At 35.3% G+C, this 16,822-nt stretch overlaps 1 protein-coding gene across 5 annotated transcripts in view; it reads left to right on the forward strand.

The window, feature by feature from the left end:
* The window catches only part of MAP3K7 (mitogen-activated protein kinase kinase kinase 7), a 67,613-nt gene that overhangs the window by 40,871 nt on the left and 9,920 nt on the right, over positions 1–16,822 (forward strand). For 4 of the 5 annotated variants that reach the window (XM_059700916.1, XM_059700917.1, XM_059700918.1 and 1 more), the window contains one exon: positions 3,436–3,500. In XM_059700916.1, the coding sequence (XP_059556899.1) occupies positions 3,436–3,500 (65 nt within the window). Of the gene's footprint in view, positions 1–3,435; positions 3,501–16,443; positions 16,512–16,822 lie in introns of all 5 variants that reach the window. The other variant, XM_059700920.1, reaches the window with a different exon arrangement.

Raw genomic sequence — 16,822 nt, forward strand, 5'->3', positions numbered from 1 at the left:
GTCCTTGGCTCCTTTTCTTTCTTAGTTACTATTTTAGGGGTGTCCGCTAGGCTTTCTATCCCAGCCTCTTTCTGTTGGTAGCAAGTGAAATATGAAGTTGAGAAAAGAGGATTGCTAAATACCATTTTGCCTTAACTTAGAAAACAGAAAGTAAAATTAAATGAGATTTGCTGTTTTGCATGGTATCTTGCCAAAGAATCATGTTCAATTCTGATTCTTGTGCATTATCAGGACAGTCTTCCTACAAATTACTTTTTATACCTAACTCACACATGGTACTTAAAGTTCTAAATCACCATTTTTTGATAGAAGCTTTAATGGCATGTGTTACCTTCAATATTGGTTAATATGTGTTATCCAAATTATTTCTTAATCCCTCTACTTTAGGTGTTCCTCTACCTCCTGCCCCCAAATTTTGATAAGAAAATTACAATTTCCCTTCCACACATTCATGGGTGTGCTTTGGGTGAATTCTCTAGCACTCTGGTACTTTGCCTGTGATTGTGCTTTTAGCATACTATTGAATACCTAGAGGGTTTTTTTTTTTCTCCTCAAGGAAACTGAAAACTGAGGATAGAGACAATGTCTTTGTTATTTAGTATTAATTGAATCAGAACTGGTCAATGTCTTTTACATAGTGCCTGTTTAACAAATTATAATTGAGGTTCAGTGGCCAGGAATTAGCATACATATAGGATCTATATAAATTATAAATATGTATAAAATATAAATTATACAAATCCTAGGGGCCATTTTATGTATACAAAACCATTTTTTTTAGCGTAATTTTCATTCTGGTTATCAAAGTAGTTTGTTTTATATCATCACTATTGCTGTTCAGAGAATAGAGTTAACCTATTTGTTACATTGTAATTTTATTTATTGAGTCATGGGTTGCTTTCAAAATTAACAAATACTTGAGATCATTTTACTTCATGGTAAAAGGTACTATATGTTTAAGGGAATAATATTCTAACTAAAGTGGCAGCATTTTACACACATATTGCTGAACTATGATTATATAAATGTTTGAGGGAATCAGGAAAATTTAGGCAAATGGTAGTACAATCTTAATCCAGGTCCTAGGGGTAAACACACACACACACACACACACACACAGAGAGAGTGGGCAATACAGCCAATACTATACAAGATGAGGGAGAGAGAATAGGAGAAAATAATAGTCTCAGTGGTTCTCAATCAGGGTGAATTTGCCCCTCCCAGGGCACATTTGGCAATGTCTGGAATCATTATTGGTTGTCGCAGTTGGCAGGTGCTGCTGACATATAGTAGGCAGAAGCTAGGGATCCTGCTAAACATCAACACTGTACCAGACAGCCTACCACAGCCAGGATTTGTCCAGCCTAAAATGTCAGTAGTGCCAGTGCTAAGAAAACCTGGTTAGATAGGCATCTTGCTCCTCTTTTCTACTTTTTGTTCTTTTATACTACCATGTGTAACATAGGTATTCACATATTAAGGAACCATTAACAAATGTAAAATAAGTGAATTTCTAAATTAGTATTTAGTTGCAAAAAAATTCAGAATCAATCTAAATTTACTAAGAACACACCCAGTAATTTTCATTTTTAATGATAGGTATTTGATATTTTTTTACATTCATATTTCTAAATTACAACCTAAAATTTAATATTGGAGCAATAAGTATTTGTTGATTGTAATCCTTTTCTGCTTTGTCTGAACTATTTGCCAGATGGTTTCTGCTTTGGTTATGCTAATTAAATACATTGCTTAATATTGCTTGCTTTGACTCATGCTGTAGCTTAAAGATTTTTCATTTTATGGCATTTGTGAACTGTCAGCTCTTCTTTACCCTATTTCCTTAAAAGTTTTTACTTCCCTTTTCTCTTAACCTTCACCTAGATTTGAGTTTGTTTTTGTTGTTATTGCAGTGGTGATGTAATGATTTTTAGACACATGTGCTGGGTGGTTCCCCAGGTTCACAAATGTTGCTTATCTGAAAAGAGAATTCCAGACACTTTTACAAGCCTGTCTCATGTAAGCTAATTTTAGAATGATTGTGTTGAATGAAATGTGCCTAAAATTGCTTATTAGTCATGACGGTAGTGGGGATCTTTTTTGTCTTCCAAAAACAGGGATAGTTAAAAGTTTTCATAGAAGTATCTTAGTGTGCCTGATTCAATAAATGTGCAGTTTGTTGCTCTGTTAGTTTGTAATCAAAAGTTGGAACTGGAATAAAATGAAATCTGAAGTACATTTTTGAGTTATAATTACATAAAGAATTTTAAACATAGTTTAAAATGGAAAAGAGTGATGATGTCTTACACTTTCAAGGGTGGCTATACATTTGAGCTTTTATATTCACTACGCATTATTGCATCAAACATTATTTTATTGTAAGATCCTTTTAGTTTATGTGTAAAGTAGTAATGGGGTCTAATGGATTAATGTGCTAAATTATATTGCTGATTGGTTTAAAATAAGATACTTAGAATATGGAAGTGTAAATTTTAAGAATGAATTCTGCTTGCTGATCAGGGCACAGCTATTAGAGTACATGTTCCTGGGGCTGCCCACAGTTGAGAAATTGCATAATATAGCTTTCAGAGTCAAAAGAATTTCGAGTATTGTGTCAGCTGTTACTCATAATATTTCGGTGTTTCCTTTTAGACAGCTGATCTCTCATCCCAAATAAAAGTGCTGAGTGAAGCTAATGCTTAATTCATTCTCTTTTGTTGAAGACTTAAATTTGTAGAATTCTCTGATGAATTGATTTTTAAATTATTACAGCATAGAAGTTCCTGAAGCAGGATTAACTCAATAGCCCATTTAAAAAGCTGTATATTTGAGAACAAAAGAGAGTCATTCATCTCCAGTAGGAAATTAAAGAGTTGTTGTTCACAACTAACAGATTACCTGAGTCTGACAAAGACTAATGGGCTTATGTAAGTGTGACTAGGTTTAATCAATTTTAAGCCTAAGCATCCTTTTAGGCCCTGAAACGAAGAAGGTTCTGCTGTTGGTTAAAGTCAGTCATGTCTTACAACCTGATAGCTGTCTTGCTGTAGAAGCTGTAACGTAAGGCCCTTGAAATAGATGCCGTCATCAGCCCCACCCCCCAAGCATTCATCTATTTAAATACATGACAGAAGATGGTGGGAGAGAGTTCAGCAGCTACTCCTGTGGTAGGAGTGGTTATTGTATTAGGGCATGCTTTGTTGTAGGCCGGCAACTTTTGAGTTAAAACATTCCAGCTGTTTCTCGTCCCCCTTTTTTTTTTTTTTTTACACCTTTCTCTCTTTTTATTTTTTAAATAATAAATTCAGTTTTTTTCTCACAAACATTTTGTATAGATTCAAGGAGCAACAAATTTGAACTTCCTACTGTAGCAATCAACTCCTTATTGTATGTCTAAATAGATTTCGGTATTTTACTTCTTTTATTTTTTAAAAGGCAACGGACAGCCAAGACGTAGATCCATCCAAGACTTGACTGTTACTGGAACAGAACCTGGTCAGGTAAGACTTAACATTCAAATTCTCAGTCTTTGAAGAATAATAATGGGCAGAAATAAAGAATTAACTGTAATATATACTCTGCAAAATTATTTTATGAGTTGACTTAAAATTGTGATAGAGAAGTTTATTTATACATGAATTAAGTTCTTAGAAAAAAAATCTAGGTGCCATTATTAATTTAACTTGAAGGATAATTTAGAAAATAGCACTCTGTGCATGTTATGTGTTTTTTATGTATGCTTTAATAAGGAAGTATTTAGTCTTGTAATTTAATAATTTAATAATTATCATTGTCCTCTAAAGGAAATCATGAACTATTTCCCCAATAAGATGTCATTCCTCTGAAATCACATAGAACACTGACATACCTGGAGGACTCTTAACATCTTTTAATTTGTCATATTCACTGGATTTATAATTTTATGAAATAATAAGTTAAGACAATATTTACTAAGCAGATGGATAAATTCTAGAATAGCTTCTATCCCAGTGGTTAATATTTTTATTCTTCATCTTTATATTTCTGGATGCTCTGCTAAACTCCTCTTATCTCTTTATCATTGCTTTTTTGTAGATGATCCAGACAGTGCTATAATTAAGCCATTACTGACTAGTACAGAGTTTTGACCCCCCCCCCAAGTATATAAAAGTTGCAGCTTAGTCATTGTTTTTTTATCTCTTATTCAAATTGTTCAACTTGATATATATAACATATATAAGTCATATTCTTAAAATGAATGAGAACTAATTATGAGATGTTTGTTGATTCTTTTTTTCAGTTGTGCAGAAAAAAGTAAATTTTGTGAGTATAGCATCCATTTGAATTAATAAAAATATCACATGGTCCATATTCATATAAAATTATAGGATTATATATTATAAACAATGTGATTTAACTTATGGTAAACTGTATTAGTACTTTTTGTCCTAGAAAGATACTTCATTTTTATAACATACTTTTAATTTTGGAGATTCTTTGTAGTTGTTAATAAAAATTTGAAAGCCTTTATTGGCATCAACTTAACTAACAAAAATCACTTAAGATATTTAAATGGTAAATACCCTTGATCTTCATTTATATCTGGAAATATTTTTATTTCTCACAGACCTATACACACACACACACACACACACACACACACACACACACACTCATACTCACAGATATGTACATACATAGATAAAATATATATACACATATTACTTTATTATGTATTTTATTATATTAAGTCACTCTAAATCTTGATTTTATTTATTTAATAGCAGCTTTTTTAAATATATCTGCTTTTGTGAGACTCCAGAATTTCTGAATGAAGTTTTCCACTTTTCTCCCCCTCAAATACTTAAAGTATTAATGAGGGCATTTAGTAGGAGATAGTTTAACATCTGGTATTTGCTTTGATTCTTTACAGGCTTGATGAGCTCAACCTTTTTAACTGTTTACTATTGCTCTTGATATTCCAGTTATGAGAAACTCTAGCCAAGTGTTCTCCTGTTGAGTAGGAATGAGAAGCTTGCCCTAGACAGTTCAGGAGCATCTGCTAGAACAAGTGCTTTTCTGTGTCCTCTAATAAAGGCCTTGCTATAATTCAGCACTGACCTCACCACACCAAGTCTTGCTTATTTCCTCACAAGTTCTGTGTTACTTGAGATTATGATTATTACTCCTTTCATTACTTACTTCCTCACAAGTTCTGTGTTACTTGAGATTATGATTGTTATGCTTTCCATTTACAATATCTTCAAGTAGGAAAACACTGGAACTGAGTCAGACCATGATTGTGCCGCAGTCAGTAGCATGAGCTGTCATGGATTACTCCAAAAGAGCTGGAGTGAGGGAAGTGTGACATGGCAGTAAAATGTATTCTAAAATAGGTGATATATAGCCAGTTTTTAAAATTGATTCACTCTTTCAAAATTACCGAAGTATTAGAAACTTAAAATGCTTAATATCCAGTTTGGGACGAGAATAGCAAACAGTAAGCCCAAAATGTACTAAAGTGTACTATGAAAACATTTTCCACTAAAGCTGTTATGATAATTGACCATTAAATAGTTTATATTACTCATGAAAATAACGTTCATCATTTGAAGAAGAAAAGTATGCATAATATGGATTTTTAAAATTAAAGGTATAATTCTTTTCAAAGTCTGGCTAAGCAATGATTAAACATATGCACCAGGTTTGCTTGTTTGTTTTTTGTTAAGACCATGGTGATTGAGGAAGAAAATAATTTGCCCACCTAGTACAGTCATCAGAGGAAGAGAGAACCTACTAATGAAGTATAACATTACATCTTATAGAGGAAGGTAAAATGACCAGAGTCTGTATTTTAGCTCTTGGTTCAATAAGATCACTTAGACTTTCCATCTGTAATAAAATTAAATTGGTTGTTTTTATACTGCCACTTCTTTTGAGAGGTATAGTGAACCAAGCAAGCTTCTTTATTAAAAGTAGTTGTGTAAGTATTTTTGTAGACTCAGTTTTAAATTAATTAATTAAATCAGGAAGCTTATTAAGCACATGTAATGGATCTGGCCTCCTAGATACTTTGAAAAGATACTGAGAAAAAGCAGCCGCTGATATCCAGGAATTGATCTGACACTGAGGCCTCAGTGTTGTTAGAACATAAACAGTTTCTCAGAACACCAGTAGACAAGGTTATGTTGAGACCATGGTAAGATGAGACAAAACAAGACCATTTTGAAATGTTGCCTAAGCACAGACAAAAACAAGGTCACTGTGTCACCAACGAAATGCCAAACTGCCTTCTCCCAGCTGATATGAGTGGCTGCTGCTACTTGTCCAGTTGTAGCTTTAGCCTCACTCTGGTCTGTCCTCCCTGTAGAATTGCCCTTGCTTTGTCGCAGTAGCCAATCTAGAGCGAACCCCTCCTTCCTTGGAGCTTCCCCAAATCACAAAACAAAATTCCAAATCCTATAATAAGCTCTTTATAAAGCCCTCTTACTGAGACACTCCACAATGCCCCATGGTGAGCTTTCTGGTTCTCTTCAACAAAAATTAAACCCAACTTCTCCTACTCCAGGTGTGTTCCTTTTGGTCTTTGGCTGCATGGGGCGGGGCCGGGGGGGTGAGAGTAAGGGGGGGCATAGACTACCAAGAAGGCCCAGTCCCCAAGGAGCATATTTGAGCAGATTTTTTTTTTTTTTATTGTCTAAAGTTTTACATATGTCTGCTTTTTCCCCATTGACACCCCCCTCCCCAAGCCATTCCCACCCCGGGCAAGCCCCCACCGCCCCAGTGTCTGTGACCATTGGTTATACTAATATGCATGCATACAAGTCCTTTGGTTGCTCTCTAACTTTCCCCCTCCCCTACCATTTGTCTCTGGATCTATTCTTGTTCTTCAAATTATATTGATCATTATATCCCACATATGAGTGAGATCATGTGATATTTATCTTTCTCTGACTGGCTTATTTCACTTAGCATAATGCTCTCCAGTTCCATCCATGCTGTGGCAAATGGTCAAAGTTTCTTCTTTTTTAGAGCAGCATAGTATTCCATTGTGTAGATGTACCAAAGTTTTTTAATCCTCTCATCTGCTGATGGGCACTTAGGCTGTTTCTAAATCTTAGTAGCTATTGTAAATTGTGCTGCTATGAACATAGGGGTGCATATATCCTTTCTGATTGGTGTTTCTGGTTTCTTGGGATATAGTTTGAGCAGATCTTATCTCCAGATCACTTAAAAGCTATAACAATAACAGGTGCCATTTATTTGTGTACCAATTTTGTGCCAGTCAGGCCTTTAATATATGTTATTTAATCTTAACCCTATAAATTTGTATTGCTTATTTTCCTTATTTTGTTGATTGAGAAACTGAGGGTTAGAGAAACTTACCCAAGCCTCTTAACTTCCCTTACACCATCATTAATTGCTATCACCAAGTTTTTTTTTCTTTTAATATATTTTTATTGATTTCAGAGAGGACAGAAGACTTAGGAAGAAGTAGAAACATCAACAGTGAGAGAGAACCTTTGATCGGCTGCCTCCTGCACGCCCCACACTGGGGATCAAGCCTGCAACCCTGCAACCCGGGCATGTGCCCTGACCAGGAATCGAACCTTGACTTCCTGGTTCATAGGTCCATGCTTAACCACTGAGCCATGCCTGGCTGGGATATCACCAAGTTTTAAATCCAGATCTGAATCCAAAACACCCAAACTCTACACTGTTTCATTCCATCGTGTATATAAAACTGAATGGTACACATGCTAAAGTAATCCTAGATTTCTTTAATGTCAAATGTTTTGGCTTCCAATAGTCTGCATTGTCATTAATTATTTAAATAGTGATGTTGAATGATCACTGTATCATGATTGAGCAAGGCTAAACCACCTTGATAAAAAATTTCTACAGATGACTGCACAAATTTATGTTTTATACATCTGGGTGAGCCTTTCTACGTTTCACTAAAATTATACATTCTCATGTATACCTGCCTACCCTTTCTGAGAATGCGTATAATATAAGTCTATTTTCAAGATTTCTTTTGGTGGGGGCTGATGTTAGTAAAAACCACAACTGGAAGACAATGCAATTATAATTATTTAGAAAGCTAGACATACTATACTTTTGTAGGGAGTTTAGAATCTACTTTTATTAGTCAAATAGGTGACTTGGGGCAAGTTGCTTCATTTCCCTAAACTTCAACAACCTCATCTCCCAGTGGGGACCATCATACCCATACCTCATGGTTCTTATAACATACTAGAGGCCTGGTGCATGAAATTTGTGCGGGGGGTGGGGGGGGTTGTCCCTCAGCCCAGCCTGCACCCTCTCCAATCAGCAACCCCTCGGGGGATTTCCGACTGCCGGTTTAGGCCTGATCCCATAGGGACATCCCTCTCACAATCCGGGACTGCTGACTCCCAACCACTTGCCTGCCTGCCTGCCTGATTGCTTCTAACTGCTTCTGCCTGCCAGCCGGATCACCCCCTAACCACTCCCCTGCCAGCCTGATCAACGCCTAACTGCTCCCCTGCTGGCCCGATCGCCCCAACTGCCCTCCCCTGCTGGCACAGTCGCCCCCAACTGCCCTCCCCTGCAGGCCTGGTCACCCCCAACTGCCCTCACCTGCAGGCCATATTGTGGTGGCCATCTTTTGACCATATGGGGGTGGCCATCTTTGACCAATTGGGGGCGGCCATCTTGTGCGAGGGCATGGCAGTCAATTTGCATATTTCCTCTTTATTATATACGATGAAAATACCAGACACACAGTAGATGCTTAATACATGTTGTATGCCTACACCCCAGAGTGTGCATTCCAGGGCTCTTATGTCCTTATTCTCACTATAGGGTATTACTATCCAGAAGTAAAGCACTTGGAAAGAAGTAAAACTTATTGGCATTCTGTTCTTTCTGTATCATAAGAGAAGCTTCTATAAGGGATTATGGAAAATATTTGCCTTAAAGGCCTTTAATCACATATTCAGAGATATATTATCATACTTTTTTTATTTAAGGGATATAATTTATGTCCATCTTCAACTGCACCTTCTTTGGTATAAATATTTTCTATGAAATTCTAAATCAGAAGCTTACATAATAGTTTTAAATAATTACTGGTTCATAGAAATTTTGTGTCTTTATATTAGAGAATTTAAAGACCATATAAGAATAATAAAATTCTAAAATTTTCTTATTGTGCACTATAGTGAAACCAGAATTGGATTGAACCTGTACCTTCAGATTAGAAAACAATGTTTTCAGTATACCCTGCCATGTATGGATTTAATTGAAGTATCTGTGATTGTTATACTAGAGGAAGTGCCCTTATAAATCCAGATTACCAACTGAGGTCTATTTCTTTTTAATATTTATGTCATTCAAGTGTTTCTTTAGCAAGAATATCGTATAAATTGACATTTAATCTCTGTGTTTTGTGCTTGTATAATTTTAGCAACTAAGCTTTGTGAGGGTTTTAAATAACTTTAAAATGTCAGTCTAAATAGTTGCACTGGCCATAAATTCTTGCCTCATGAAAATATTTTCCCAGTCTTTCAGGTGAGACATAAAAAGAAGCAAAGCTTTATTTTTGTCTGTAAAATAACACCCAATTTCTTTTTATAAATATAGAGAGAAAGTTCTGGTCCACGTCCAATTCTTGTTCATGTCTATCGATGGTAATTTGTCCCTGCGGTTTAAATTTGGCTTATTATTCTTTTGCTGCCTTAAATTGCTATGTGGGTATTTCTGTTTTTCATACCTACTTTCATATCCAATTCTTTTTTTTTTTTAATATATTTTATTGATTTTTTACAGAGAGGAAGGGAGAGGGATAGAGAATTAGAAACATCGATGAAAGAGCAACATCAATCAGCTGCCTCCTGCACACTCCCTACTGGAGATGTGCCTGCAACCAAGGTATATGCCCTTGACTGGAATCGAACCTGGGACCCTTCAGTCTGCAGGCTGACGCTCTATCCACTGAGCCAAACCAATCAGGGCTGTATCCAATTCTTATTATAATTCAGGTTTCTCTATATCTCTAAATCTATTAAATTTTACAGTTCATGTAAGCATAAAAAAAAGTAATTGCAGTGTCTTGAAGGAGCAACCTAAATGAGTTAAAAGTTTGAGAATGTATGGCCATTGTAAGTTTACCAGTGGATTTTTAAAAATAGCTACTATAAGACATCTTCCATAGCAAGTTGTAATCAGTAACACAAATTGAGCCCACAAACTAGATTTTTTAAAAATTGTCAGGTATTACCTATACCTCTTATTTATGTCTTTTATTTTTCAGGTATTCAAAAATTACAGTTATGGCTTATTTAAAAAGATTTAGTTTTTTTATATAAACATTAAAAGCCAATGCCCAAAGATTCGCGCAATAGGCCTTCCTTCCCCTGGCTGCTGGCACCGGTTTTCCTCCGGCACCCGGGACCCAGACCTTTGGTCCAGCCGCAGCGGAGAAGCCAAGCCTATTCAGTCTTCAGTCTTCAATCTTCGCTCCACGCCTGCGTATGCAAATTAACTGCCATCTTTGTTGGGTTAATTTGCATGCTCATCCTGATTGGCTGGTGGGCATAGTGGAGTGACACCAATTTGCATGTTTCTCTTTTATTAGTGTAGATATTAATATTATATTATTCATTGAGATATCAATTCCTCGAAATCTGAAGACTTTTGAGGGATTTATATGTAGCTCTTTAGAGCTTTTCTTGAAGCTTTAAAGAAACACTAGTTTTGAAACTTGACCTAAAAATATTAGCCTTGTTTTTTTAGTTTTATAGCTGTAGGAAAAAAATGGCTGCACATGAGATGAAAAGAAATAAGTAACAAAGAATTCTCTTGGGAAAGATATAAATTTAAGGAATACTATAATTCATAGTAGGTCCAAATAGGATTTTTTGTCTTAATATGACATGTTCAGTGGCTTTTTTAGTATACAAAATCTATTCTTGTATTTTGTAAACCTAGTTATTACTTGTATCTTATTTAATATCTTATAACTGATACTGAGTCTCACATGTCACAAACACTTATATTTATTTCTCTTAAAATGTTAAAGTAAAACTATTAATATAAAATTAGGTTGACTATGAAACCCTCCTCTGCTAGCATTTTGAAAAAATGTTTTATAAATGTTTTACAGTACAAATTACAGTATAACTATGGTCAAATCATTGTACTCTTTTTAAATCACAAGACTTGCTTTCAGTAAAAGAGGTTAAAAAGACTCAGCAATAATGTCATAATATCTGTACTTGTTGTACTAAGGGTAACAGCAATCTAAAAATAAGAGATATATTTCATCACTGGTTCTCTTTGGTGTGTATTCTTACTCTTCTTATGTATAAAAGGTAAATAAGCCTAAGCACTCGTATTATTTCTGAGTGCCAACAACTTATGTTATCATTTTATTCAATGAGTATTGATTATGTGGTTATTACATAGTCAGTAATTTTCTGAATCCTGAGGACTGTAATACAAAAATACACATGATCTCTGCCCTTAGGAGATTTTTATGCTTTTGTAAAATCACAAACTTGGAAAGTATAAAGCATTTGTGACTCAAGTTGAAGTTTACTAGTATGTAGGACAGGCTATGAATACAGCCAAAATTCAAGGAGAAAAATGTCTTTGTGATAGGGTTTAGTCACTGAATATGTTTTATATAAGAACTGTAATTTTTTTTAATCTAGAGAGGGAATTATTGGGTGCTACAAATTTCATATATTCCCATCTTTATGTCAAGACACTTCAAGTACATTATTTCATTTGATTTTTCACAACCTTATGAGATAGGTAATACTGTCTTCATTTTACTATTGAGTCTTAGAAGTTAAAGAGCTTACCCAAAGCCACAGTGCCCTAAATGGCAGACCAGAGACTCAAACTCTGGGTTGTATTGTCTTCAAGGCCTGACTTCTAACTATTGCTATTTGTCATCCACACTTGATAAATGACGAGCCTACAGCTCAGAGAGGGTAAGTTGCTTGTTTCAGTTTACACAGCTATAAATAGCAGAACTGAGATTGAAACCAGGTCTCCCAAGTATTAGACTAAATCAGTGAGAATTTTTAAAACATATAGTACCTGACTATTTAGTCAGGGGCACTGGCCTCTTTTTCCTTAGATTGTCAAATTAAAAAAATAACAACCAACACAACAACTATCAGGTGTGAATAAATCAAAATTATACCTTTTTTTCAGGTTGGAAAAAAATATATTTTTTAGTGTGCCACAGAATTTTAGTAATTAGCTTATGTGTGCCATGAGATGAAAAAGGTTGAAAATTGCTGGACTAAATCATGTGAATTTGCTGACATTTGACTGGTTTTGACCTATAAAAGTGGCAGTTATATTTATTTCCATTTCATATGTGCTCTTTGCACTATACCATATAATCCTTGAATGAATATAAGGTCAAGCTTAAAAGCAGGAAGGGAAACAGGATATAAGGAATTGTCAGAGGAGGCATGATCTGGATAAGTAAGATAAACTGCCTATGGAAGTTGAGGAAGATCAGGGTGAGAATTTCAGAACTGACCCAGTAATAACCAGTAGACATTTTCTGTTCTGCACACTGCTAGGCACTCCTCTCTTGTTACACAGGTTCTGGCTTTGTGTACAAAGAACCAGGGATGTAGCAAGAATGAGCAAATCTGTTGAAGGGAAAATGAGCTGGGCCTTACATGATGGAGAAGAATTAGCAAGGAGAAAACAGAATGAGCATTGTGGTGCACAGGGCTCCTTTATAAGTGATATGAATGAACTAAGGTTTTGGAACTACCAGTCTGATACCAAGTTTTTAAATTGTTAATGGTATAGAAAAGCTTTTGGGAATTATTGAAGCAATTTCAGTAGGTACCCAGAAGAAAGTAACATTCCAACACTTTTTCTTTTCTTCCAAATTATTTTATGATTTAATCTCTTAAATTATTATGTGTGCCTTTCATTATTTAGTATCCTCAATCCACTGTGGATTTTCAATGTTTAAACTCATAGAATTTTAGCACTGGAAGGAACACTGAAAGTCATCACATTCTTAACTCAGCCCCACCCCTTCTTCAGATAAAGAAAGCAAGACTGCTTGAGGTAAACTAAATCAGACATTACACCATAATTAGAACTCATATCTTATAATTTCTCCTGAAGGGTACTTTTCACTACTGTGCAGCCTCTCATTTTTATTTGATGCAGTCTTTGAGTGTTCCTGTGTTTACATACTGAAACTGGACAGAAAATCCTTTATGAATTTATTTTTTATGTTTGACTTTATATAACTCCATATCCTATTGGGTATTTAATAACACCTCAAGAAAAAAAATTCTTATGAAATCCATTTTAGTTTATATGTCCTTGAGAGTTTTAAATATGATATATAAATACATAGACAAGAACACATGTAATATGTAAGCAATGAAACCTAATGATAAAATGACCACTTAGGAGCCCACCACCCAACATAAGAAAGGGATCATGATCAATGCTCCTGAGTCTCCTGTGTATTCTTTACCTGTGACCTCCGTGTCATCCTCTCGCCAACCCACAATGCCATTTTCTATTGTATATTCTGTTTCTGGACTTTTTATTAATAGCCTTTGGCTAAGAAATTCTCTTAAATGACATTTAAGTTCATTAAATGTATTTTTATAAATGGATGTTAAGTTTTTTGAAATACTTTTTATGTGTCTATTGTGGTTTTTCTTAATTTTTTAATATAGTGAATTGCATGAATAGAATTCCTAATGTCAAGTGACCTGTTCATTTGTAGAATAACCTCAACTTTTATATATTTCTGTTGCTGAATGAGTCAGGAACTGTTTCTCATTCTTTCAAGAATAATTTCTTTAAGATGAAAAATGTCTTCTTGGATATTTGGTAGAACTCACCAGTAAAACCTTGCTATTTTCTATAAAGTATAGAAATTTTCATAATTTATGGATTGAGGGGTGTTTTTTTTGTATTTTTCTATAATGTATAGAAATTTTGGTAATTTATATGTTTTTTGGAATTAGTATTTCACTTTGGTTTGTTTTGATTTTGTTTTTTATTTACTAACCACAAAATTTGTATAATATTCTCTCATTCTTATTTTGTTTCTTTTGGGAAGCTTATAGCTTGGCTCTTTTTTTTAACTATGTAAGTTAAATCCTTAGCTTGTAAATTATCACTGCTTCTGACTTTTTCACATAAATATTTGAAATTAAATATTTTTCTCTAAGTGCTTCTTTAATTGCATGCCACAGTTTTAGTGTGATTTGAGTTAAAATTCAGTTCAAATACTTTTTAATTTTCATTTTGGTTTTTTTGACCAGTGAGTTATTTAGAAGTGTTTTTAAATGTTTAAACATGCGTTTCTTTAAAGATTATTTGTGAATCAATACAAAAAGATATGGCTTATATGATACTAAATTTTTAAACTTTTTTGAGAACTATTTTATTGCCTACTGTATGACCAGATTTCATAAATGTTCCCTGGGTGCTTTAAAAAATTCATGTTCTCATTTCTCAGGCATAGGGTTCATGGAGTTCAGGTTGTACTGTGTACATGTTTTGTTCCTTGGTCTGATTTTATGTATCATTTACAGAGGGGTTTTTTGTTGTTGTTAATCCTCGCCCGAGGATATTTTTCCATTGATTTTTGACTTTTTTTAGAAAGAATGGAAGGGAGGGGGAGAGACAGAAAGAGAAACATGATATGAGAGAGACACATTGGCTGCCTCCCTCACACGCTTCGACCAGAGCTAGAGATCGAGCCTGCAATCGAGATATGTGCCCTTGAGCAGAATTGAACCCAGGACCCTTCAGCCCACAGGCTGACTCTCTATCCACTTAACAAAACCAGCTAAGGCTACAGAGGATTAGTAAATATTGTAACTCATTATGATTGATCATGAATGTTTCTCAAAGTTTTATTGTTTTATCTCTTTGGAAGCCATGTATAGGTACAGCCTGTATTGTAATAGGCATAGCATGTAAATTTTGAACTGTTATATTCTGAATCTCTTTCCCTAGTAATTTTTTAAAAATATATTTTTATTGATTTCAGATAGGAAGGGAAAGAGATATAGAAACATCAATGATGAGAGGGAATCATTGATTGGCTGCCTCCTGCATGCCCCCTACTGGAGATCGAGCCTGCAACCAAGCATATGCCCTTGACCAGAATCGAACCTGAGACCCTTCAGTCTGCAGGCTGACGCTCTGTCCACTGAGCCAAACTAGCTAGGGCTCTAGTAATTTTTTATGCTCTAAAATATATTATAGATATTAATATCTATAATAATAAAACCATAATATGCTAATTAGACCGGACAGCTGAACGACCTTTCCGATGTCATTCTGGACAAAGCCGCCATGGCGGGGGCCAAGGCAGAGGCAGTTGGGGTGATCAGGCAGGCAGGTGAGCAGTTAGGGGCGATCAAGCAGGCAGGCAAGTCAGGTGAGCAGGTGAGTGGTTAGGGGCGACCAGGCAGGCAGGCAAAGGCGGTTTGGGGAGATCAGGCAGGCAGACAGAGGGGTGATCAGGTAGGCAGGCGAGCAGGCCTAAACCAGCATTTGGACATCCCCCAAGGGGTCCCAGATTGTGAGAGGGTGCAGGCCTGGCTGAGCAACCCTCGCCCCCCCCCCCCCCCATTCTGTGCACAAATTTTGTGCACCGGGCCTCTAGTAGCTATATAACCTTATTTGGGGTAGTTTTTGCCTAGTTATCTCGTTTTATTCTTTAACCTTTTGTTTTCTCTATTTCTGTGACTTAGATATGTCTGTTTACACAGCATTTAATCTAGCCTGATAATCTGATTTTTTAAATATCTAACTGGAGAATATAATTCATTTATATTTATTACTAGAGGCCCAGTGCTCGAAATTCATGCAGCAGTAGGTCCCTAAGCCTGGCCGACAATCAAGCCTGGCCCCCTGATCTGTGGGGCAACCGGGAGGCCCCCACTGGCACCCGCCTTGGCTGGTGGCCTGGAACCACCCGCTGGCCAGCCCCACCCCCGCCTACCGGTCATTCACAGGTTGTTCTGCCATTCGGTCGATTGGCATATTAGGGTTTTATATAGATAGATGATTACTGTTTTCTCATTTTGTGCTTTATTTTTTTTATCTCCTTTTCTGCCATCTTTTGAATTCAATAAGCATATTTCTTATTCCACTCTTTCTCTCTGATTGGAGAGTTAGGTTTATTATTACTTTTAGTAATTACCTGTGAAATTTTAACATTCATGCCCAACCTAAAGTTAATATCTTCACCCTCATCCTGAACAATATAAGTATTTTTAAATTTATGTTCCTCTTGCTGATGTTATTATTTTTATTCACATTTTAGTACCATATTATTTATTTATTTTGTATTTCTATAAATTAATCATTATTTTCATTGTTTAATATTTTTGGTGTATGGATTCATACTTGTGTTTACCAATAATCCTCATTTCAATTTGGCCCTTCCATTAGGGAAACATTTTTCTTCTCCCTGAAGAACTTATGGAAAGAGTCTTATGGAAAGTTATAGAAAACTTATGGTAAGAGTCTATGAATGCTAGACTCTGTTTTTGCTCATCTGAGAATGTTATTCTGACCTTATTCTTCACATTTTTGTTGGCTAAACAGTTCTGGTTCTCAGTTATTTTATTTTAGAATTTTGAAGATAATTCTGATTTCTTCTGGTTGCTATTAAGAATCTAACTGGTATTTTTTTTTTTATAGGTAATCTATCTTTTCTCTATGCTGCTTTTTACTCTTTTCTATTTGTCTTTGTTTTCTAGAACTTAATTATAATTTGTCCCATGTTTAACTCAGTATTGTAAATTTTCTCTTATTTTTTTCTCGGGCT

The sequence above is a fragment of the Myotis daubentonii genome, chromosome 6 (assembly GCF_963259705.1).
Source record: "Myotis daubentonii chromosome 6, mMyoDau2.1, whole genome shotgun sequence".
In the NCBI taxonomy this organism is placed as follows: Eukaryota; Metazoa; Chordata; class Mammalia; order Chiroptera; family Vespertilionidae; genus Myotis; species Myotis daubentonii.